Source organism: Kogia breviceps, chromosome 9 (assembly GCF_026419965.1).
Source record: "Kogia breviceps isolate mKogBre1 chromosome 9, mKogBre1 haplotype 1, whole genome shotgun sequence".
NCBI classification, from domain to species: domain Eukaryota; kingdom Metazoa; phylum Chordata; class Mammalia; order Artiodactyla; family Physeteridae; genus Kogia; species Kogia breviceps.
In genome coordinates, this window is record NC_081318.1 from 67,885,687 (window position 1) to 67,911,213 (window position 25,527).

Below are 25,527 nucleotides of genomic sequence, written 5' to 3' on the forward strand. Positions count from 1 at the left end.
ATTTGAAGAGAAACTGCAAAACTGGGCCACAAGAAGTAGGAATGTATTTCTCACATAATCTCATAGACACAAACATAAAATTCAATAAATAATAAAATTAGAAATGTGTATTTGGGAGAAGCAGAGATACTGAACTACAGAAAAAGAAAAGAAATAGTAGAAAGATAACTCAGAACATTCTAATGATAATAACAATGAAAGCAATAATTAACTTACATATGGTAGTTTGCATTTTACAAAGCATTTCCACACATATTATTTTATTTGAGTCTTACAACATTCTTGTGAGTAGGTTTTATTATTTTCTTAATTATACAGTAGAGAAAATTAAACTTTAGAAAGGTTATGTAACTTGCTAGCGGCCAAAACTAATACATTAAGTACATAAACAGTAGAGAAGTACTTAAGAAAACTGAATAAAACCAAAACAAAAATCTAGATTTGGCCATAGCTCAGAATCTTTCAGCACCAAGTTTTTCCCTTTATATGCTGCCCTCCTTGTTGCCTATAAACATGTCTTTTTCTCCTGTGTGAAAGAACAAAATCCCTCATTTTATTGTATTAACTTTAGATATGATCCTTCCTCTTTTTTTTTTCACAGCTAAGATTCTATAATGAGTAGCTTATGTATTCTCTCTGCCTCTCTTCTTTTCCACTCAGTTAATATCTTTACTTTCTCCCAATGACTGTATGTTGATAGACAACATTTTACTAATGCCATTCACAGATCCATATTTTATGACTGTTGCTGAATTCTTCAATCTTGCCCTCAGTGTTTATACATGTGTCCATGTGCACACATACACATACATGCTCAGATACAAATACATACATATACCAACACATACTTCCAATTCTTCCCTAATGTGTCACTTTCTTTCATGCCTCAACACATGCTCTGATATCTAATTGGAGTTTCTCTGCTTTTTTAAAGCCCATTCAATACTTTCAATTAAAATTACAATTCCACTCCCCTTTCAATACCTATCCACACAAAGAAGAGTTAAAATCTCTTGGAGAGTCTTGCATAGATTTTGGTTCAAGATAGTGACATAGGAGGCTGCTGAACTCACCTCCTCCCGTGGACACACCAAATCTACAGCTACATATGGAATAATTCGCTCTGAAAGAACTCCGTAAACTAGGTGAATGTGAATGACCCCTACGCATAGGGCAAACAAGAAAAAACCCACATCAAAATAGGTAGGAGAGGCTGAGGCACAAGCTTGCCATGAACCCCACCCCTACTGCGGTGACACACAACCAGGAGGGAACTCACAACTCCCAGCTTCTCCCTGAGGAGCCAGGGGTTTGAACCCCACATATGGTGCCCCAACTTTGAATACTTCTACCTGAGAGATGGGCCCCCAAAACATCTAGCTTTGAAAGCCAGTGGGGCTTGTGTCTAAGAGACCCACAGGCTACAGGGAACTGAGAAACTGTTCTTCACAGGCTCAAGCGGACTCCCTGTGGCTAAGCCCCCAGGTCCAGTACAGAGGCAGCAGGTTAAAATCTGTAATGCTCAAATTTCAAAATGAGAATATATTATGTTTTGCTTATCAGATGTCTGTACATAGATAGAGAGATACAGATACAGGTATAAGTTAATGTGATCAGTACCACAGGGGGGAGATCATGGAGTGATACAGAATTTTAAATGAGTAAAATGGTTTCTTCCAGGAGAAAGTATGAAACATTTTGTGTAGGGAAGATGTCCAGTCTTTCCATTAAAAAGGACTATTTTCTTATCTTAAAAGTTGTGGCCTGAGGAGCAAGTATCTAATTTAATACACATCTAGAGGCTGACTGCAATACTCTCCAGAGGCAGGCACCATCTTTGCTCTGTCTCTCCCTGCCTCACTCCAGGTTGCTTAATATACCAGAAAGGAGCTTGCACATAGGTCTGGTGCCCCAGCTTTTGCAGCTGGTACCAGGGGATGCATCCCTTGATTAATTTGCTCTGGTGGCCAGTGGGGTTTATGTTCTGGGGTCCCACAAGCCTATAACAGAGAATCCATTCTTAACTGTCTGATCCCCAGGGCACAGCATAGAGGCGACAGACTGAAGGAAGGTGCCCATTTGCAGATCATGTACCAACAGGTACCTGAAAGGGTGCTCTACATCACTCATTATCAACAAAATGCCAATCAAAATCACAATGAGGGGACTTCCCCGGTGGCACAGTGGTTAAGAATCCGCCTGCCTTATTTGTAATGAGGTGGATAGACCTGGAGTCTGTCATACAGAGTGAAGTAAGTCAGAAGGATAAAAACAAATACCGTATGCTAACACATATACGTGGAATCTAAAAAAAAAAAAAAAAAAAAAAAAATGTCATGAAGAGATTAGTGGTAGGATGGGAATAAAACACAGACCTACTAGAGCATGGACTTGAGGATATGGGGAGGGGGAAGGGTAAGCTGTGATGATGTGAGAGAGTGGCAGGGACATATACACACTACCAAATGTAAATTAGATAGCTAGTGGGAAGCTGCAGCATAGCACAGGGAGTTCACCTCTGTGCTTTGTGACCACCTAGAGGGGTGGGATAGGGAGGTGGGAGGGAGGGTGACACAAGATGGAAGAGTTATGGGAACCTATGTATAACTGATTCACTTTGTTGTAAAGGAGAAACTAACACACTATTGTAAAACAGTTATACTCAAATAAAGATGTTAAAAAAAAAAAAAAGAATCCGCCTGCCACTGCAGGGGACACGGGTTTGAGCCCTGGTCCGGGAAGATCATGCCACCGAGCAACTAAGCCCATGCTCCATAACTGCTGAGTCTGCACTCTAGAGCCTGCGAGCCACAGCTACTCAATGAAGCCCACGAGCCTACTAGAGCCCGTGCTCCGCAACAGGAGAAGCCTCCACAATGAGATGCCGCACACCGCAACAAAGAGTAGCCCCCGCTCACTGCAACTAGAGAAAGACCGTGCGCAGCAACAAAGATCCAATGCAGCCAAGAATTAAATAAATAAATAAATAAAATTTTTTAAAGGTCACGATAGCACTTCACACCTGTCAGAATGGCTATCATCAAAAAGATAAGAGATAACAAGTATTGGCAAGGATATGCACAAGAACCGTGTACACTGCCAATGGAAATGTAAATTGGTGCAGCCACTATGGAAAACAGTATGGAGGGTTTTCCAAAATTTAAAAATAGAACTACTATATTTTCCAGCAATTCCACTTCTGGGTATATACCTGAAAGAAATAAAATCAATATCCTGAAGAGATATCTGCACCTTCATTTTCATTGCAGCATTATTTGCAATAGCCAAGACATGGAAACAACCTAAGTGTCCGTAGACAAATAAATGGTAAAGATAATGGTAAAGACGGATAAATGGTATATAAATGGTATATAATTTACATATTTTATATATAATTTCCTTTACAACTTATTTGTATACATATACAATCTACCCATTAGAAAGAAGGACATCCTGCCATTTGTGACAACAACATGGGTGGATCTTGAGGGCATTATGTTAAGTGAAATAAGTCAGAAAAGAGAAAGACAAATACTATAAAATCTCACTTACATGTGGAATCTTACAAAATTTAACTTACAACGAACAAAATGGTGGTTCCCCAAGGCAAGGGGCAGGGGGTGAAATGGGTAAAGGTGTTCAAAAGGTACAAACTTCCAGTTATAAGTATAGCAGAGCACAGTGACTATAGTTAACAATGCTGTATTGTATATTTGAAAGTTGCTAAGAGACAGCATCTTAAAAGTTCTCATCTCAAGAAAAAAAATTTTACCTGTGTGGTGATGGATGTTAATTAAATTTATTGTGGTAATCATTTGCAATACATATCAAATCATTATGTTGTACACCTAAAACGTTTTATGTAAATTGTACCTCAATTAAAAAGAATCTTGCATATTTGTCTCTCTGAATAGACTTAGCTCTTTGATTGAAAGAACTATGATATTCATTTCTGTATTACCTAGAACCAAGCATAATGCCTAAGAGTGAAAGGTACTCAGTACTGTTGGCTGAATAACAACCAGCGAGTAAAATTAAGTCCGTCTAAGTCTGCATACTCATACTTGTGTGTGGGTGTGTGTGGGGGGGTATGTGTGTGTGTGTGTGGCACTTCCTGCTAAAATGTGGGTGGTGGCATCTAAGGAAACTTCTAGCAAATCATAACCTTTAATCTACAGCTGAATTAAGGAAGAAGTACATAATTTAATCTATGAATCTTTGTGATAACTTTTGTTACGATTTGTTATACTAATATTAGTAATAAAAACAAGAGTAATTATTTATAGGTGAGGAACAATATCCTCATTTTACAAGATGAAGAAACAAGCTTAAAGTGATTGTGATAACTTGCTTAAGGTTCCAAGGTAAATACTAGGTTATATTTTATTTGTGTGATACTGTCCACATTAGTAGTTTTCACCAAATAGTTCAGTCTCCCCCAATGCTGGACAGACAGAAGGAATGCATTTCTCTACTCCGTTGAAGTTAGATGTGGTCATGTGGATTGCTTTGGCCAAAGAAACATAAGCAAAATATTATCAGGGAGAAGCCTTAAGAGCTAGCACCCAATGCACAAAGTCTATTTCTCTGTCACAGCATCTGCCAATTTTAAAGTTGATGACTGCTCCATCTGAATAGGACTTTTGATCAAGGATAATGTGAAATTAAACCATTTGCTGATTCAGATTTGGAAATGTAATAGGAGCAAGAAATAAACTTCTGTTTTGTTAAGCCACTGAGATTTTGTGAATTTTTCAATCACAGTCTAATTTGGTCTACTTTGACCAAAATACTTCACAGAAGTCCTAACTTCACTATTCAAGTTTGTTTGACCATAAAACTTAATTTAAGGTTTTGGGGCAAGTTTGAGAAGTTGAAAAAGATGTTTAAAAATCATTGAAAATGATATATTTTTAGGATACTAAAATAATGGAAACTTAGACATTCATAGTTATTACTTTCTTTTACTACTGCAGATTTAGGTATTGAAAAACTTAAGGTATATGGACCCAGAGAAGCCACCAACAGGAAATTCAGTCTGAAGCAGTACAACAAATAGGAACTGGAGCCAGAGATGAGGCGAAAGAGATTATGCAGCCAACATACATTCCAGAAATAAAATCTGGGTCAGAGTCAGGAACTGCTGAGCTAATCAATGTGAATCAGAAGAAACAGGGTCGGAAATGAGAGACATGTATTATCTAAAATAGAGTCACAGATCCTGATTTCAGACAAGTGTCAAGGCAAAGTCAAGACATTCCACATAAGTAGTATAACTGTGTAGTCATAAATCAATGAACAAAAAGTCCTCATTTGATATTAAACCACCACAGTCACCACCATCATGAGCCTAATCAAAACAATAATTGATTGAGTCCTGAGCACTTTACAGGCCTCTTCACACTTAGTCATGATTGCAATCCTAGGACAAAGGTGAAGAAAATGAGGTACACATCACAGCACTGGAACTCAAACCCAGTCTAATCTAACACCAAATTATGTGTTCTCAGCCACTATGTTAATTGACTCTGTGCCATTTATTCTTCTGTCTTGTACAAAGAGAGTAATTAAGTGGCTTGGCTCCCCAAAATAGAGTCAATGTACAATAACAAAGGGCCTAGGACAAACGTAAGAGCTAATCCCAGTGGGACAAATTAGAAAGAGGGATAATATGTGATCTAAATTTGCTTAACAATAAATTGAATATGCACAGGGGAGGAGGTCTAGTCTTTCCCTCTAGTCTCCTTAACCCATCATGTATGGATCAAGCATAAAACACATCTCAAAGACACAGATCATCACGCTAGAGGGTGGGGTTTCCTGGGAGAGGAAAGCTACTTAAAATGGCCAAGCACTTTACCAAATATTTTATTATAATTGCTTCTTGAGTTTATTCTCCTCTCTTTTCCCTCCTATGTTTTTCATTAGGAAGAGTGAAGGAGGTTCCAGAGACGGGAGAAAAGCAGCGTGGGTAGAATGATGAAACCTGGTCACGGAGGTTGACACAGGATCCCCGCCATGTAGCAGGATAAGGAAGCAGAAAGGTGTTCTGGGGCCAAAGCCATAGTTAGAAGCTTTGCTTCTTTTCTTTGTCCTGTGTACAAAAGCCCTTTGAGAGATGGCTGTGGCTGATGGAGATAAGAGGACCTGAATCCTGGGTTCCAGATTCACCTATTTTAGAAAAGTGATTAACAACTTGTTTATTAACAAAGTGATCTCTGTAAGAAATATAAATGAATTACTACTGTTTCGATCTTTGTTATCACTTATCGTGCCATAGCAATAGGCCAGGCAATCTGCCTGACAGAGATCATCTGCCACCTCTAAGGCTTATTGTGAATAGCAAATGAATTAGTATTTGTATATTATTTAGAATAGGGTACTAAAAATCGATTATTTATGATAATGATGATTATTGTCTCATTAAATCCCACAACACTGTGAGGTGGAATTCTACTTTTCCAGGAGAGGAAGCTGAGGCACAGGTAGTACATGTAACCTTCCCAAGGTCCCAAGGCTAGTAAGTTGAAGTTGGGGCTGCAGTTCATCACTGCCAAATATTAGTTTGCCTACAAAGTCTGTGCTCCTTCCACTAAGCCACACCACACGCCTCACTTCAATGGAAGAAACTGTACACTAGGTCCAAATATTAGGCATGCTGGTCCTTATTGAAAAGAACAAGTCATCAAATAATTCTGCAACTCTCTACAATGCCAGCTGCTATAAACAGTATGAAATTTATGAGAGTTTGGAAGTGTTCCCACTGTAATAACACAGTATTTTTCAAAAATAATGTACATGCTATATAACACGCTTTGCATACAGCAAATAAAAAGCTAATCCTAAGTGATGATACGTGGGCAGATAATGAATCACTTGGAAATACTGTGTAGATTTTACATAGAAAATATTGTTATCCATGAAAAGATTCCAGGAAGCAATGACAAACTAATAATGTGATAAGCTCAATTCTCTACACGGCAGGAGTGAGAGCTGTCCATCTTATCACAACAGTTTGGATGACTTTTTATGAAGAGCGGAAAAGAAAAGTATACTCCTCTCCCACATATCAGTGGAAATGCTCCCCATAGAGTGACTCAGCCTGAAACCCTAAACAGGAGCATGGGCTCAGCATGCTGTAGGCAGCCACAGCAGGCTTCACATTAGATGCCTTCAGCATTTGTGGGGACAACACAGATCTGAGGCTGCCAACAGCACCAGAAGCTTCTACCTTGTGGGAAGAATGTGGTCTTACAGCAGAAAAAAAGACATTGGCTCTTAATGCTCTAAAATGCAGCACTTTTTAACTTGATCATCAACAATATGTTCAAACAGCCAACATAACACTCACTCCCTCTCTATTAAAATAATAATCGTAAACAGTTATATAACTTGTAACTCACCAGGCACTGTTCCCATTACTTGACATATATTAACTCATTCAGTTTAATCCTTATAACATTCGACATATTTATTATTTTTCCCATTTTACAAGTATGAAAATTGGGACAGAGATGTTATATAACTTTTGAAAGTCAGACATCTAAAATATGGTAGGACCAGGATTTGAACACAGCTGTCTGATGTGCTAGCTGCCTAGCCAGGCAGCTAGTGCCAATGTCACTCTATTTTTCCCCCAATTAATTATGAGGAAAGCCTAGAAGCTGAAACAACATGTATAGTTACAGGGTGTAATGGACTAAAATCTGTGTCTCCCCTAATGCATATGTTGAAACTGTACCACGCAATATGAGGGATCTTTGAGAGGTAAATAGAATTAGATGAGGTTCTTAGGGTAGAACCCTGGTGAACTGGATTAGTGCCCTTATAAGAATCCCAGGAGAGCTTGCTGCTCTTTTCTTGCTCCTTCCACCATGTGAGAATATAAGAAGTTGGCAGTTTGCAGCCCAGAAGAGGACCTTTACCAGAATCCATGCTTGCACCCTAATCTCAAACTTCCAGCCTCCAGAACTATGAGAAATAATTTTCTGTTGTTTATAAGTTACCCAGTCTATGGTACTTCGTTATAGCAGCCTAAACAGAATACGACACGATATATTGTGGCAATTGTGGAGAGAACTCAAGATCAGATAACTTGAGAAAAAGATGTTTAGGGTATTATCTAAGTCCAACATTGAATGATTTGGTTTTGTGGGGTAGGGGTTTCATGAACTCATTCATCTCAACCAAGAATTCGTCGACCCCAACCCATTCCCCAAAAGCGTATAGAACACTTATTTGAAATATATCACCTATAATCTTAGCATGCTGCATATTTAAACTTAAATTAATAACTTTTTAAAAATTTAGTCATTTAATACATATAAACAATTTCTTATTGAAAGTTACAAAACAACTAAAACATAATATATCACTTTTCTAATAGACTACAGAGGGATGTCACTTCGCCAACACTGCATTGCAACATGAAAAATCTGATCCTTAAATGCTGCTGATAAACTGATCACATGTACTGAATAGCATGGAAAATATACCACTTTTATAATCTTCAGGATAATAAGTTTGTTTCCTGCTATGTTTTGACAATGGCAATTTATTACACAAAGATCCATCCTAATCATAATATTCTTTGCTATTTAATTATACAGGAAACTTCTTAGAGGATTCATTCTAACACTCTTCATTGTTGTCTTGGTTATTTAAAAAAGAGTAGCAAGTCTAATGATCATGGAATCAGCACTATTTATTTCCTTCACAGGTAATATGTCTTCTCATAAGATCCATTTTAATAATGTTCTTATACTCACTGCGTCACTACTCACTACCAATTTATTGAATGCCCATTAATCTTTGTCTCAAGAGGTTAGAACTTTTACATTTTTAACAATTTTTATTACCACTTGTCTCAGGTATTTCTGCAAATCTATTAATAAATCAAGAATTTTAATGATATAATTAAATGTACCTCCATATTCCTTAGCCAATAAAATAAAAGTAGCAGCCTGTAATATATTTAATACTTTAGTACTAAATTCTGTTTATCAGTTCAAATGCAATTTGAATATCTGAGCAAAAGTTATTGTAAATAATAATTTAGCTATCATGGCAATAATTTATCTATTTTATACTAGTGCCTCCACAGGCATGTTTCCTATAAGTACCCGAACACTGGAAAATATATTTTAATAATCCAGCTAAATTCAGCATACTCTAAACCAAACCATTATGTTTATTTTACTTGGGAAATTATGTCACCAAATTGCCCTGTCCTCCAAGTCAAATTTTTAGACCTAAGTTTTAGAACTCTGTCTCTTTCTGCCTCTCTCTCTCTCTCTCTCTCTCTCTCTCAATTCTCATATTTTATAATTGCCCAAGTTCTCTTCCACTAGTTTTAATGAGGTAATATTTGAATCTATGCTTTTCTGGTCATCATTCTTCATCCACGTTTTTTAGTCTATTCCAGTAGCCCACTGGCCTAATTTCAGTCTCTTTGTCACATATACTATTTTCGTATTTGTAAATTAAGCTTCTTGGAGCATAGCATTGTTCATGTCGCCCTACGCTTAACATTCTGCAATTACTCTTCACTGCCTAACTCAAGTTGAGCATTGTATATTTAAATTCCATCTCATTTTTATAGCCTTACCTCCACTTACTCTCTTAATTTGTAGTGTGGCTAAATGCAGCTCATCTCACTTCCTCAAATATATGCTAATTTTTTCTTTTAATTTATATCACTTTTTCTGCATTTACCATGAATCTATTTTTTAAGATTCATTTCAAATTCTACTTCTTCCATGAAGCCTTCCTTTTTTCCATCTCTAGCTGCATACTATTGCCCTACATATCCCTAAACTTTGCTTGTAGCATTTAGATATTTCACCTAGATATCGTTTATCCTAGAGTTGTTTATCCATTAGTTTCTAGCCTTTATTAAACTGTAAATTCCAAAAATGGAGGGTCCATATCTATTCATATTCGCATCTCCTACAGTGCCAAGCAGAATACTCTCCCTAAAGAAGACGTTCAGAAATATTTACTTAATTATTGGATATATCACAACAGTAAAGAGCATATAGAAATGATAAAACATAGGTAAATCATTTTTTAGCCAGTTTAGAAATCACTGAGTATAAACATGCAGACAGGAATTCAGCCATTCTGGGATAAATTGTCTTCATGCAATAAGTAGATGAATTGTGCTTTCAGTGGCTCAAAACAGTTTTTCAGTATAAGGACCACATTTTGATGTCAACAACTTCTGATTCTCCCCTCCATTTGATAGTTGCTGTATTTTTATCATTATTGATGGAGAAAACTTACAGGTTACATGGGTTTGCATCTTCCTTACAATTACCCATCAGCACTCTGATAACCTCACCCAGAACACTTCAGATCTCCTGTTAGGAAACGTCTGGAAAACCTATGAAATTGGCCTCTTCAGATGATATACATTGTTTATTAATATTCCTGACTTATATTATGTACCGTGTAAATGTGAGTGTTATTATTCACTCACATATCTATTTCTTATTATTCCAATCCTCCATTTGAGTTTAATCCTTTTCTCTGCCTCGTCATAATATGATTCAATTCACTCCTGACACTTCTCTCCTACATGCCCCAATTCTCTGCACAAGCATCTCCAGCTGTTCCAGTTTTTGCCTCTTTCACTACTGCATGCTATTGGTTCTTTCTGTGCTTTCCACTTCTTGCATTTTATTCTCTAACACTCACCATTCTTATTACATTCCCTGCATATTATTTTTTCTCTACTCATCGTGCTCCCAGCCTTTTGCTCCCTCCTATTTATTAGTTGCTTCATTTTCTCTCTTCAATACCTTGACACAGTTGCTACCCATATTTACTGTTGAAACTCAATTTGTGAAATAGATGTATTTTTGAAAATCCATGGTAAAACAATAAATAAATACAATTTTACTGTTTATGTGTAAAGAAGCTTACCATATTTTAAAATTGCATACTATAAAGTGAATCACCATGGCCTATCTTTTGTATCAATACACACACTAAACAACGTGCTGCAAGATCCTACACCTTCTCTTTCCTTTACAACCTCTAATTTCAATGCCATGATGTATCTATGACTCCCTACTCCCCATATTTTTGAAATGTTATGAAGGAAAAAAAAAAAATCTCACTTTTCCCCTTACTTCTGCTTATCCTTCTTCTTGGTTACAGACTCACCAGTCTCCATTCTCCAAAACTATCTTATCCTTTGCTTCACATCTATTACAGCGGGAGTGTTTCCAAGTTCACTTTTGCATCTAAAGTTCTAGTTCTTTTTCTTTGAGATCTAAAGTTCGATTTAAGTTTACCTTTTCTTTTTCTCATGCCAAACTGGTAGTCTCAAGTTCACTTACTTGAAAACACAAAAGACTCACCTGTATTTATCCCAATGCTGAATGGGATTTATAATCTGTTTTGGTAAGCAAATAATAACTTTGTTTAGCGCAAATACCAAGTCAAATCATATTATCAATATGAATACTTACATTCAGCATATTTCTGAAGCTGGGAAAATTCTGAGGGGCTGAGATGGGCCCATTTTTCCTGGTTTGTCATGGTGGTGGTGAGGAGATCTCTTACATACCAGGTGAGAAATTCTTTATTCAGATGTTTGGCAGAATTTATGCTTCAAAGTTTCCACATGGCATGTTTCATTATAAAATACCTCAAGCTTTCAAAATATGCAATCTGTCAACATGAGACCACTGTGGATATGGGTTTGTAGTTTCAATAAGGTATTAAAGCACTGCAGAAAGAAAAAGAAAGATTGAAAGATTATTATCATTAAACAAAGAAAAAAAATTGACAAGTTATAGAATGTTAAAGATTTTTAATCCTGAAATAATATATTTCAGTTATTCTATTTTGCATAATAATCTTTAATTGCTCACTCTAATGGCATTTTATACACATTTTCTAACATCAAATCATAGAAGAAATATGATTAAAAATACAGCATGAAGAAAATTTTATAAGGTCTAGTTTCATACAAGTAGACTTTTTTTTGTTCAGTTTTTTAAACTTCACATTCCAAGAGCAAAGAAGGGTGTCATTTTTATCAATCTAAATTATTAATTTTTTAATATCTAAACAAATGTTATATTTAGACCCAGATTATTAAATGAAGCTAAATAAGCTCTAACGTTCACTAAATATACAGTCTGCTAGTCTACCAGCTTTCCAACAATGGTTTGGAATGGTCATCAGTGGTAGCACATATATTTGCGATTATGCAAATCAATTTGGGCAGGTTATATAAATTGGGGTTTTTTTCCCTAACAATTAAAAAAAACAGTAATTTTAATTTTACCATCTGTAAAAATCTCAATAAAATTTACCAAATTAAAGCAATTCCAAATGTCTGACAGACTTTCATAATGATAGTAGATGGAACTACTGTGAATCATGCTTAAAAATAAACCCCTAGGTTGTCATGGACCTATATTCACTGCTACATCTATAAAGGCAAACAAAATGAAAAACCATCTGGTTTCAACTTTTTATCAGAGACAGTAATCAATTGCTCAGTAACCAAGCAGAATGGCACTGTAATCATTATAGAAACTAAAATATTTAGAAACAATTACTTACATAATTTATGAAATTAAATGACTGGAAGGATTATGTATATAGATGTCATTACCTAAAGGCACGGTACCTGTATTTGGCATTAGTGCCTAACCTTTTTTCGACATCTATTTACTGTTCTCTATCAATCTCACAACCTCACTGTCATATTCTGTCATCTTATCCTTAAGAAAAAAGAACAAAAAAACTCTTCTTGTTGGTCTCATCTCTTCAGGGTTCCTGCAATCAGTTTTACAAGGTGGTAGTTGGCTTTTCAAATGGAAAAAATGCAGATACTGATGCATTAACAGAGGCCAAATTGCTAGGTCTTTTTTCCTCCCAGGGGATGCTCTTACATCACAACCACGACTTTGTGGAAGCAACACAAACTAAAAGGAATAAGAACATGTGATGGATATTTCTTTGTGCTTTCCACCCAGTTTCTTCCTGCTGATTTCATCCTTCACATGGATTTCATCCTAAGTCTTTGCTTCTCTCCAGTTACATGCCATTTTGGTGGGACTATAAAACAAGGTGTTCCGTTCTCTCCTATCCAAAGGGAGACAGATGATTCAGTCACATTTTGATCATTAGACTCCATCTCATGGGGCTTTAAATGTTGAGTGGAGTTATTCAAGCACAGTGTGAAAATAGCTCTGGTCTAAACGATTACAGCAATAATAGGATACCTGTCCCTGTCTGAGCCTGACTCTCCAGGTATCTTGTCCCTTCTAGAAGTAAGTACCATTATTTTAATAAGGGATTAAGTGGGCCAGAATCAGTTTCTTTTGCCTGCTATCTAAAAATCTAAACTGATGATAATGGCGGTTCATTTATTCATTCAAAAAAAAGTGTTTATTGATCTCCTATGTGCTAGAAAGCATTCTAGGCACTGGAAATACAACAAAGATCAAAACACACAAAAGATGAAAATAAAGCTAATTCCAACAATGTGTCAGTTTTACTGAGCTTACAGTATGCATGGCATTCTCCTAACAGCATTCGTGTGTTGGATCATTCAATCTTCACCAAACAACTCTGTGAGGTGCTAATAGTCTCCTATTTTGACAAATGAAGAAACTGACACCAGGTGATTAAAATCTGATAGATATGACAGAGACTGCTAGAAACCTACCCAATATCCATTCTTTCTTTCTTCCTTGGTAAAATAACCCTAATTTTATTAAATGAAAATATATCCATCTAAACAACTATATTCCTCAGGTTCTTTGCATGAAGAAGTGGCCAGTGAGATGTAAGTGGATGTTGGGTGGGATATATAGGAAGGTTCTATTTGAGGAAAGAGCTAGCAAGTGCTCTTTTAATCTTTTTTCTCTTCCTCCAACTTCTTACCTGGAATGTTGACATACTGGCTGTGAATTCAGCAGTTTCTGATACTAGTGAGATAACTTTTAGAATGCAAACCATGTGCTAAGAATGGGAGAGTCCCACAAAGTAGACCGGGGTAGGCAAACAGCTGACTGCAGTAAACATTGGCCCACAATCTATTATTGTAAATAAAGTTTTATTAGAATACAGACACACCTATTAGAGAAACCAGTAAGAAACAATTTTTGAAAGGATTTCAATGTCAAACAAAGAGGTTTGGGCACTATTCTAAAGGTAGTAAGGAGCAATGAAAGAACACAAAAAAGGCCAGAAACCAGATTATTTTGGGAAAATGTTATTTTGGAAAACTATCAGTGTCTTCATTCAGATTCTTTCTCTTTCACTTGGATTGTGATAGCTTCTTAACCGGCCCCCTGAGTTCTCTTCTTTCCTTAACATGGCCTACCCCTTACCGCCCATGGGTAGTCATGAACTGAGATGATTCCAGAGGTCTGTCTGATAAATTACCAACAAGTTAATTAATAAATTAGAATAGTAATTCATTACTTAATTAATTACAGTTTTCCACCTGGCTACCTGTGCTGAAATTTATTAAAATTCCCCAGTTAATTTAGCGTAAGAAAATCAAATTTAAAATGACTGGTTAACTGACATCCTTCAGATCTTTAGATGAATGCTATCTTCTCAGTAAAGTCTCACCTGGTCATTCAATTTGAAATTTAACATTCCTACACACCATCCCTCCATCACACGTTTATTTGTTTTGAATATAACATCTTATTACCAAATATTTAAGTTATTTATATTATTTAATATTTGTCTCCTCACACTAGAATTAGGGGTAATATATGTGGTTTTAAGCCCTGATGGGATTCCTCAAAAAGAACAAAACAACTAAAAATATGTATTGAGTTTGCCCTTGACATTCATCTGAACGTATGTGTTAGATTTTGTGCCAACCATCCTCTCATGGGCTCTAAGATAGACATCCCATGAGAGGAGGGATTTTTATCTGTTTGTTCAGTGTTATTTCCCAGTGCTTGGAAGATTGCTTGGTATATATAAATATTTATAGAATGAATTCACTTAAAGGCTTTTTTCATAATGAAAAACATGGGTAGGAGAGTTAGAAGGAGCCCCTGAGGTTGATAAAGAGAAAATGGCTTATAAGGAAGGAGTCAGGAACAGAAGTCACTATGGGTTTCACTTTCCTGAGAGGCCTCACCCCTTCCCTTCAAATGAATGGACATAAACAAAAGAAGTTGTGCTTAGAGATACAAAGCTTTTACAGCTGAAAAAGAAAAAAGCTTTATTTCATAGAGTTTTTATGTTGGGTTGTGAAATATAACTGACTTTGTATAAATGAGATTCATCCCCAAGGAATGCCATAATTGAGATGTCAGTTACGCAGTTTATAATAACACACATGAGCATCAGGACAATATTTAAAATATTTGTAGATATTTAACAAAAACACTACTTAGCTTTCCTTTATTTAGCATGATTTTGTCGATGTAGGTCTTTATTTTTTTCTATCAAGAACAGCATTTCTGGATTGATCTAATGCATTTTCATTCTAGCAAGAGGTATTTAGAGAGTAATGGCATCCCTGAACCACACACAGAAAATTCTCTGGTTCTTAGATTTGGTTAATTCCAACATCCATATGCTTTGAATAAAACTTCTTCTCATCCTTCTCCTAATGGGTGCCTGGAAGCCTTTGGTTTCTCACAGTTCTGGCAGTTCTCATCATATGACATGCAGCCAGATAAGAAAAAAATTAAGGGTGGGGTACAAATGGAGAAGGTTCTCCTAATCAAATCTTTTAAGCTAGTTGAACTAACACATCATAAGTCTGTAAAGAGAAATGTTGCATGTGTAATATTAAATCAAGAGGCACAGCTATCTTCTATGCCTCAGAAGGAGATAGGAATGATGGCAACATTTCCTTATAGTCTCTGCCTCTTTATAAATGTATAGAAAGAAAATGACAGTATTCAGTTGAGATCCCCTATGATGCTTTCACAGACTTCCTGTTCCTCTGCAAGGGGTTTTCTTTAGGCATATAAAATGAAAGCCAAGAAGAATCCACTTTGCTGGCTGTTGGAACGCATTCTTATCTAGTGAATGGGTGTGCCACTTCAGTTAACTGGTGGCAGGAAATAATTGTATTGGAGGAGTTGGAGAAGGCTCTTTGGCCTATTGTACCTGGACTAAAACACAGTCTCCATAGCTAGTAAAGGAAATCAATTTCCTCACAAATAAGGTACAAGCAACGTCTAGATAAATGGATCTGACTGGTTGGATGCACTGTATGTTAGTCACATTAAGTGTAGATTTCTAAATATTTATTCAAAGTCAGCATGTGATGACTCCAATCATTGAATAAAGCTAATACACACTAAGGCACACTGAAGACTCTATGCATATGAATTTAAAGCATTATGATGACTGAAAATATTTACTGGGTCTCAAGGGTCATAAATCCCAAAATATAAGGTAACCCATGGAAAAAATCACAGAAGTGGAAAAAGATGAGACCCAAAATATCAATCATAGAACCTCTGAAAGAAAAATAGGATGAAATTAAATGGAATATTACTGTTATCACTTGATTTATAATTATTTGTTCATTTATCCATGAAAAGAAGTCTAAATTGAGACCCAATGACATGCTAGGGACTGAGCCAAATTCTGGTGATGTAGTTATAAGTAAGACAGTTCCTGGATCTTGTTTTGGGGAAAGATCCACATTAAGCAAACCAACTACACAAATAAATAATTATAAACTGTGATAAGTTATATGAAATACAGGTAATGAATGGAATTCTGTGAGAGTACAAAAGACAGCCCTGATTTAGATTAAGAGATTCAAAGTGCAATCTACAGAAAAGTTTTATTTAAATTAAATCATAAAAGTTGAGTAATAGTTATAAACTTGAGTGAGAGGAACATTTTGAGCAGAACCCGGAAGTGAGGAAACAAACAGACAAAAAAATAGAAATATTAGAAGACCTCCAGAGAAGGCAAGTGTGACTGGAGCCTGGTGAGCAAGAGGGAAAGAGGCACATGAGTAGACCACAGAAACAGGTAAAAGCCACATTAAAGACATTCTTAGAGGTCATATTGAGGATTTATCTTAAGTAAATTATGAAGCCATTGACATATTCTGAGGAGGAGATAAACATGGTCCACATATATTTTAAGAAGTTTTTTTCTAATCAGTGGATTGGAAGGTGATAGGAATGGAAGTTGGAAGGCCAAATAGGAGGCTATTCCAGTAACTGGATGAGAGCTGGTAGTGGCTTTAACTAGGAAAGTCATAGTAAAGATGAAGGTAAAAAGCCAAACCCAAGATACATTTCTGTAGCCAGATCTGATAATGAATAGGATATGTTATATGCAGGATGAGGGGATCAAGAATGACTCCTATAGTTTTGGCTTAAGCACAGGGTACAAAAAAGGTGGAGTTTAAAGTTCCTAAATACTAGAACAGTATCAGGTGCGAGAAGAATAGAAAAATCAGTATATTTGTTTTGGGATGTGGTAAATTCATGAAGAGACATCTAAGTTTAAAGGATTAGTAGACAGTGACATAGGCCTAGGGCTAATAAAAGAGAGACAGAGGTATGATATTGTGAGTTGTCTGATACAGACGATGTTTAAAGATGTGGAAGAAATACATAAGTTTGCCTGATATGGCATCCATGAAGCTGTGCTACTAAGCTCTGCCTTCAAGAAAGAACTAGCATTCAGCTGCAAAGAGTACAGTTAACTGAGAGCCTCGAGCTCTTTTTCCTTTAGAATACATTCAGCTTTTGAACCAAGGTCGTACTCTTCACAGGTAGAGGTCAATGATTAAAGATGATGGGTGCATGAGGGTCGTGCCACTTTTGTCCAATGGGGGAATCCTTTAATGATCTATATTTGCTCCCGAACACCCCAATGGACTGGCTGAGACTCTGTCATGTCTGCATTATAATCTGAAGCTTTTCGTAACCGACCCTGCATCTCCCACCTTCTTTCTTTTCCCAGATATTAGTTCTGCCTCGTTGTTTGAAGGCTCTTTTTGCCTGATCCTGCTTTTCTTCCTTTTTATCTTTCACAGGAATAATTTCCGGATAAGCCTTTGTATCTATAACTCCACCTAATACTTTGTTTCCTGGTGAAGGATCCCAAGTGTCAGGATCCCAATAGGAAACAGACAGTATCCTTAAAATGAATAAGTAGGAGTTTAATAAAAGGATTATTTAGGAAGTGTGGACAGAGGTTAAAAAAGCTAATAGAAGCTGGTGCAATATCCTGATCTAGCAAAATCTAGGAACTTATGGACCCTAAGCCTGCAGGGACTAGGGATGTTTCAGCTAAGAAAGCCCGGAGTATACAAGATCATTTGATAGGAGCCATGGACTTAGGTAGCAGGATGTATCCCTCTTTGAATGACTTAGCTGGGTAGGAGATGGGAAAATAACTTCCCTCATCCTGTCATCTTCCAATTCTCCAATATCCTTCAGTGCCTCTCACTGACCAAACCCAATCATAAGCCAGAGGGCAAAGACAGCCGTTGGTGCAGTATATATAAAATTGCCCCAAGAGTCACAGAGCAAAATGGGAAGAGGATAAATAGGGAATCTGAAGGGACAAATATGAAATATTAAGCACATCTGCAGAAATTGTGTGGTATGAGAAAGTGTGCCCAGGACAAAGCTCCAAGGAATCCCCATATTAGCAATTAGAAGTGGAAAAACACTGGAAAAAAAAAAAAAAAAGAAGAAGAAGAAGAATATGGTGTCAAACAGACTACAGAAGAGGAAGAAAAGAATCCTTTAAAGAGAAGATAGAAGGCACTTTTCAAAAGTTGCTGAGTACTTAAATAAGAAGAGAATTGAAATATCCAAAAGCAACATGTTGGTCACTGGTGACCTTAGCAAAACAATTTCTCTGAGGCCGAGCAAGCCAAATTGGAAGGGGTTGCATGGTAGAATTGAGTCTGGGAAGACTGTGAATATCATCATCTCCTTGATAAGTGTGATTGTGGGGGGGAGTGGAGAGCTAAAAGTAGCGATGGAGAGAAGAATATGGAACCAATAGAGTTCATTTGTTTGTTTCTTTGTAGGAATCACTGGAAAAATTTGTAAATTGAAGAGAAGAATTTATAGCAGGAATGGTTCAACTTCAGGAGAGAGAAACTGACTGCTGTTTCAAAGACCTTAAAAAATAAAAATGATTTTAAAAGTCCTTAATAGAAAGAGAAGTTCCATAAAATATCTGAAGGCCAAAATTAATCTTACCAATGTGTACAGATGCAAGTGGTTTTATAGATTTGGTGCTTAGAAAATGGAAGATTTCTGGTTGATGACTTAGGTTTTCACAATTTTTATATCTCTATATATGTTATTAGCTGACAGATTAGTTAGGCAATGATGGGGGAAGAGGAAAGTAACAGTGGGAAGATATGAAAAAAATTACATACAAATGTCGAAAAGTGAGCTCACTAAAGGCATATAGTAAAAAGAGCAGGCTGAGTTAAAAGCTAATGTGATATTGCTATCCATTTATTTAAAACTATAACAGCCTGATTTTAAATGATTAGTTTATAGACTAAGGCAACTAAAGGACAATTAATCACATTCTTAACCTACCACTTCTGAATCCGATAGATTTGTATACTCATTCAAGTTCTGAGCTGTCTTTCCTAGGTAAAGCAATTCACTTAACCTATCAAATTTCTTTTTCATGAAAAGTGGATAATGCCGCCCACCTCCCAGAGGTATTAACATTTAATGAAATAACATGTGCACGATGCATAATAAATAAAAGATTCTCAATAGAGGTTATTTTCTCCTTGCTTTTGTAACTAAGGATTTAAGATATATCTATAGTATTTAATTTGAACATATATATAGTATGCATATGGGGGAAAGATTAGAAGTCTACAAACCTTTCAGAAGATTATGGGGTGGCTTAATATAAGATTCATAATTGTGTTATTTTTGAACTCTGCTGACACTTCTAAGGGAAAGCTTTCATAGTGCAAAACAGGTAAATATATCTATCAAGCTTTGTATTGTCTACATTTTGTAGTCCTGGTTTTTAATTTAGATTATTATCTTATTCTTCTTAAGAAAATTACTTTAAGTGAATTTTCTCTTTCTTTCCACACATGGTTTTAAGGAGGACACCTCTCAGAATAAAGAACAGAAGATTAGGGGAAAATGGTGATTATGTACTAGGTAGAACTTCTCTCAGTGTGAAACATTGAATGTAAAGTGTCCTCAATGTAAAGTGCCCTTCTAGAAACTTGCTATACTCTTCCAACAGGTGATGTCTGTTTCCTCCCCGTGTACTTGTGAGTACCTTTATGACTACCTTTTAATCAACAGATTACAGTGGAAGTGATACTCTATGACTTTCTAGAAGAAAGCCCTAACTAGTCACATGAAGAGACCACTTGGAGACACCATGCGTAGGTGCACAAGCCAACAGTCTAGTGAATTCTCAGTCAATAGCCAGTATCATCCTTTAAGTATGCGAGTGAAGATGCCTTCAGATGATCCCACCCCAAGCTATCAAGTAGCCCCCTTCTCCAAACTGGCAGTCTCCCCAGATGTGGCACCAAATAGAGTGGAACAGAAACAGGCCAACCCAATAAGCCCATTCTAAAAGCCTGACCCACTAAATCCATGAGCACAATAAATGGTTATTTTAAAGCACAGAGTATTTTGTGGTTTGTTATGGGATAATGAAAAGAACAAGTAACTTAGAGCAATATTTGACACATAACAAAAAGTACAAAAAACTGTTATTCTACTATGACAATGATGATTACATTTTCATGTATGCTCAAATATGAAAAATGTATATGAGTGTATGTGTGTTTAACTTTTAATTTACCATTCTTACATTATATGGGCAAGGTCATATTGCTATGTATTTTCCATCTCCCTCTGAAGCCTTTGGGAGTTGAGTAATGGCTTGCTGAAAGACTGAGAATGTTGGAACAAAAAATAAATACCTAGCAGAATATATTGGGAAAAGGCAAAGATCCTGAACCCAGAAAGAGAAAAGATCCATTTCATATGCCATTTTTTTGTAGTTATATTTTGACAGGGAAGAAGGCCTGTTTGTATCTTCTATAAAGATTTTCCAAATACAAATTTAACCCCAAATAAAGAGGGGAAAATGAAAAAGAATAACCCTATCCTTCCACCCCCAGAACAGGATACTGATTAAGGAGGAAGGCCATTTAATGGCTTTTTTCAATCTATTTGACCTGGGACTTTTTCAACAGGAACAGATACTTCCTAGAATGTTGATTATTATAAGTTGACAAATTTATCTTTACTGTTTTCCATGCCTAACTTAAGAAAGATGAAAATCATTAAAAATAATTCTCCAAATATTAACTGTTTTCCTGAAGAGCCTCTGATATAATACATTCAGACTTTGTATTGAATTAAATATGCATGTGTTTACAATCTTCTATTAATTAAAAAAATAATAAATTCAGTCTCAGTCATTTCCTGGAAACTGATGATTGCTGGTAAGGAACGAATATCTTTCACGTCTTTACTCCCTAGAAAATAATCAACTCTAAAGATGTTGTTCAACTTCAAGTTACAGTATACAACTGCCTAAGGAAAATCACTATTGAAGTACACTAGGGGCCTTTTTACTAAGTGAAATTTGATGTCTGCTCTGAGAAACAAGTAATGCTTGCAGTAAATCCACAGTATAAAAACACAGAGCTGGATTCAATTTACAGACACAGAGATAGATGACAGCCATAGAAGAATTTAAACATCTTTTGAAATTAGCGATTTTTTTACCATAAACTACAGAAACTTTTAGAAGTGAGCTTGAGAAACTTTTGCAATATAACCACTTTTCTCTAAAATTTATGTAAAAAATGGTGATTAGTTTAAATTTCACATGACATTCTATAAGCAAAATATACACTGTCTCCATCCCTCTGGTCATTGCATTATGAAACACCTATATGCCATCTTCCCTCATTCATTTGTCCTAGGCCTTCTTTATTCCATTATCAGCACTTCAATCAAGGTACCCTTTCTAAAAATCCATCAGCATTTGTGACTCCTACATCTGACATCCTTTAATGGTTCTTTATTACCTATAGGATAATGTCCAATTTTCATTGTTAAACATACATAATTCAACTAAAAATTCTAAACTGGCTAAGAGAACACTATTTTAGTAAGGTAACTTTGAAGCTATATCTGCCCTAAAACTGTCAATTTGAACAATATTTAACTTCATTATATCCTATTCACATCTTGGGCAAAATGATAATACAAATAATCTCAGGAGGGTTAAATATGTTGTGGAAGGGCACCATGCTTATTATAGTGGATGACTGAAAGAAGAAGGAGGATTTTTTTTCTTTTTTTTTTTTTTTTTAACAAGTTAAGCTTCTACTCTTAGCCTGTAGAAGGTTTTTTTCAGAATTACAAAAGAACAAATCGACTAATGAAATTAGGCTATGGTCTATGTTACTTGTCCTAAAGAAAAAAAATATGAAAGTTTTTATAACCAAAGAAATGTAAAAAAATGATTCAAATTCTAAACTAGAATAATTTCCTTGGTAGAAGTATGATGTAGTATAATGCATTCAAGAGAGCCTGTAGGACATCCTTCAAAAACCAGAAACAGTGACAAACTGAACAATATTACAAAGGTTTTAATGTGGGTTTCTAAAAAAAGAGACCGAAATTAAATTACTCTTTCTGAGAAGAATTCAAGGTGTGAAATGAGGTTGTAATATTTTAAATCAGGTCTGTCTCAAAAAAGATTGAGAAACACTAGCAGCTGTTTGGAGATCAGCAAAGAAATAGCACACCTCAGCCTCTCCTGGTTAGAATGGCCTAAATATAGCAGCACTTGTAAATCCAGGGAGAGCTTAAATCAGCCGTGAGATCTACTTCCAACTAATAGATTCCATCTTCAAAGTTATTTCAGAAGGAATATATTCTTTCCACTTAGGCACATAGTTTTGATCTTGAGATATTTGTTACAATTATGTTTCCATGACATACTCGAAAAGGAGGAAGACCTGGAAAGTTGATTCTGTAAATCTGTATTTCCATTGACCAACAGACATAGCTGACTCTCAACAGAATTAAACACACACACATACACTCACATACGCAAACACACACATACACATTTTGTCAGAGACTAATTGAGCATTTTGCTTTCCTGAAATATATAAGTCATTAAACTATTTAAGTAATGTCTCAGATATTTACCCAAAGTTTTTTTGAATATAATGTTTTTGGAAAGATCAGATTCTTTCCATACTTAATTCACTGTTCTCATTTTCATTTCTAAATATTAACACCCTATTTAATTTTGATTGGATATGACTTTTGATAAAATTTTCTTTCTTTTCTTTTGAAGAGCGTCTCATGTGTACTTTAAAAGATTTATCCTGAGAACAGGGAATAAGTAATAAAAACAAATTTTAATGTAAAACATGCAGAAGACAATATATAAAAATATCATTTTATAGAAATACGATGGTATTTAGTGTCAATGTGCTAATTTAGATGATGTAATGAATACTAGTAATTAAACTTTTCCTGAACCTATAGTACAACAATCTCTGAAGCACGTATGTCTATCAGTTTTAATGAGAGAAATAATACCGTAATCAAATAAGAAATCTGATAGCATTCAAGATACTTTATACAAGGGAACTCATAAATGAACAAATTTCAATTAATAAATTCTGCCTTATTAGCCTCGTGAGGCTTAATTTCTAAGAACTGAAAAATCCCAGATTAAATTTTAAAAACTGTCTCGTTGGAATATAACACATAGATCCCAAGATGTCCTTTGAAAAAATGTTCTCATTGAAATACAAATATAAAAGTTCACAGTTACAACTGACCTTTTTTCTAATTGGTAAGCATATATTTTTTTCCAATCACACAAACTCGCTCATATCTTTTAAAGTCCAGATGTTAACGCTACTGTGTATTATTTCTAGCTTCCTTTATTCTTTTACTGTGTGTGTGTGTGTATGTATATGTATATATATATATATATATATATACATATACATAGCTGTGTGTATATGTATATATAATGAACACTGTATAAGTACTATTTTATATGTTTTGTTACTTTATATAATTTTTATCACATTATCTTTTTCTGTAACTTGCATTTTTTCACTAAATTCTTCCATAAAGAAATATATATATGAATATGTAGCTCTTATTCATTCATTTTTACTGCTGTGGAGCAAAAGTATTCATTGTACATTGCATCAAAAGGAATAAAACACCTAGGAATAAATCTACCTAAGGAGGCAAAAGACCTGTACTCTGAAAACTATAAGACACTGATGAAATTGAAGGAGACACAAAGAGATGGAAAGATATACGATGTTCTTGGATTAAAGAATCAATACCATTAAAAATGACCATACTATCCAAGGCAATCTATACATTCAATGCAAGTTCTATCAAATTACCAGTGGCATTTTTCACAGAACTAGAACAAAATTTTTTTAATTCGTATGGAAACACAAAAGACCCCGAATAGCCAAAGCAATCTTGAGAAAGAAGAAGAGAGCTGGAAGAATCAGGCTCGCTGACTTCAGCCTATGCTACAAAGCTACAGTCAGCAAAACAGTATGGTACTAGCACAAAAACAGATATACAGATCAACAGAACAGGATAGAAAACAGAAATAAACCCATGCGCTTATGATCAATTAATCGATGACAAAAGAAGCAAGAATACACACGAGGAGAAAAGACAGTCACTTCAACAAGTGGTACTGGGAAAATTAGACAGCTACATGTAAAAGAATGAAATTAGAACATTCTCTAACACCATATACAAAAATAAACTCAAAATGAAGTAAAGACCTAAATGTAAAACCAGATACTATAAAACTCCTAGAGGAAAATACAGGCAGAACACTCTTTGATATAAATCGCAGCAATAGTTTTTTGGATCTGGATCCTAGAGCAATGAAAATTAAAACAAAAATAATCAATTGGGACCTAATCAAACTTTCAAGCTTTTGCACAGCAAAGGAAACCATAAACTAAACAAAAAGACAACCTACAGATTGCAAACTAGGTGACCACCAAGGGCTTAATTTCCAAGATATACAAACAGCTCATATAACTCAATATCAAAAAAAACAAACAACCCAATCAAAAAATGGGCCAAAGACCTAAACAGACTTTTCTACAAAAAAGACATACAGATGTACAACAGGCACATGAAAAGATGCTCAACATTGCTAATTATTAGAGAAATGCAAATCAGAACTACAATGAGGTATCATCTCACTATGGTGAAAATGGCCATCATAAAAACGTCTACAAATAATAAATGCTGGAGAGGGTGTGGAGAAAAAGGAACCCTCCTACACTACTGGTAGGAATGTAAAATGGTGCAGCCACCAGGGAGAACAGTATGGAGGTTCCTTACAAACTAAAAATAGACTTACCATATGATCCTGTAATCCCAGTTCTGAGCATATATCCAGAGAAAACTATAATTCAAAAAGATATAAGCACCCCAGTGTTTATAGCAGCACTATTTACAATACCAATACATGGGAGTAACCTGAGTG

At 35.6% G+C, this 25,527-nt stretch overlaps 1 protein-coding gene across 10 annotated transcripts in view; it reads right to left on the bottom strand.

Annotated features, from left to right (window-relative positions):
• The window catches only part of DGKB (diacylglycerol kinase beta), a 796,780-nt gene that overhangs the window by 637,696 nt on the left and 133,557 nt on the right, over positions 1 to 25,527 (bottom strand). For all 10 annotated transcript variants that reach the window (XM_067042589.1, XM_067042590.1, XM_067042594.1 and 7 more), the window contains one exon: positions 11,478 to 11,737. In XM_067042589.1, the coding sequence (XP_066898690.1) occupies positions 11,478 to 11,547 (70 nt within the window). In that variant the 5' untranslated portion in view covers positions 11,548 to 11,737. The remainder of the gene's footprint in view (positions 1 to 11,477; positions 11,738 to 25,527) is intronic.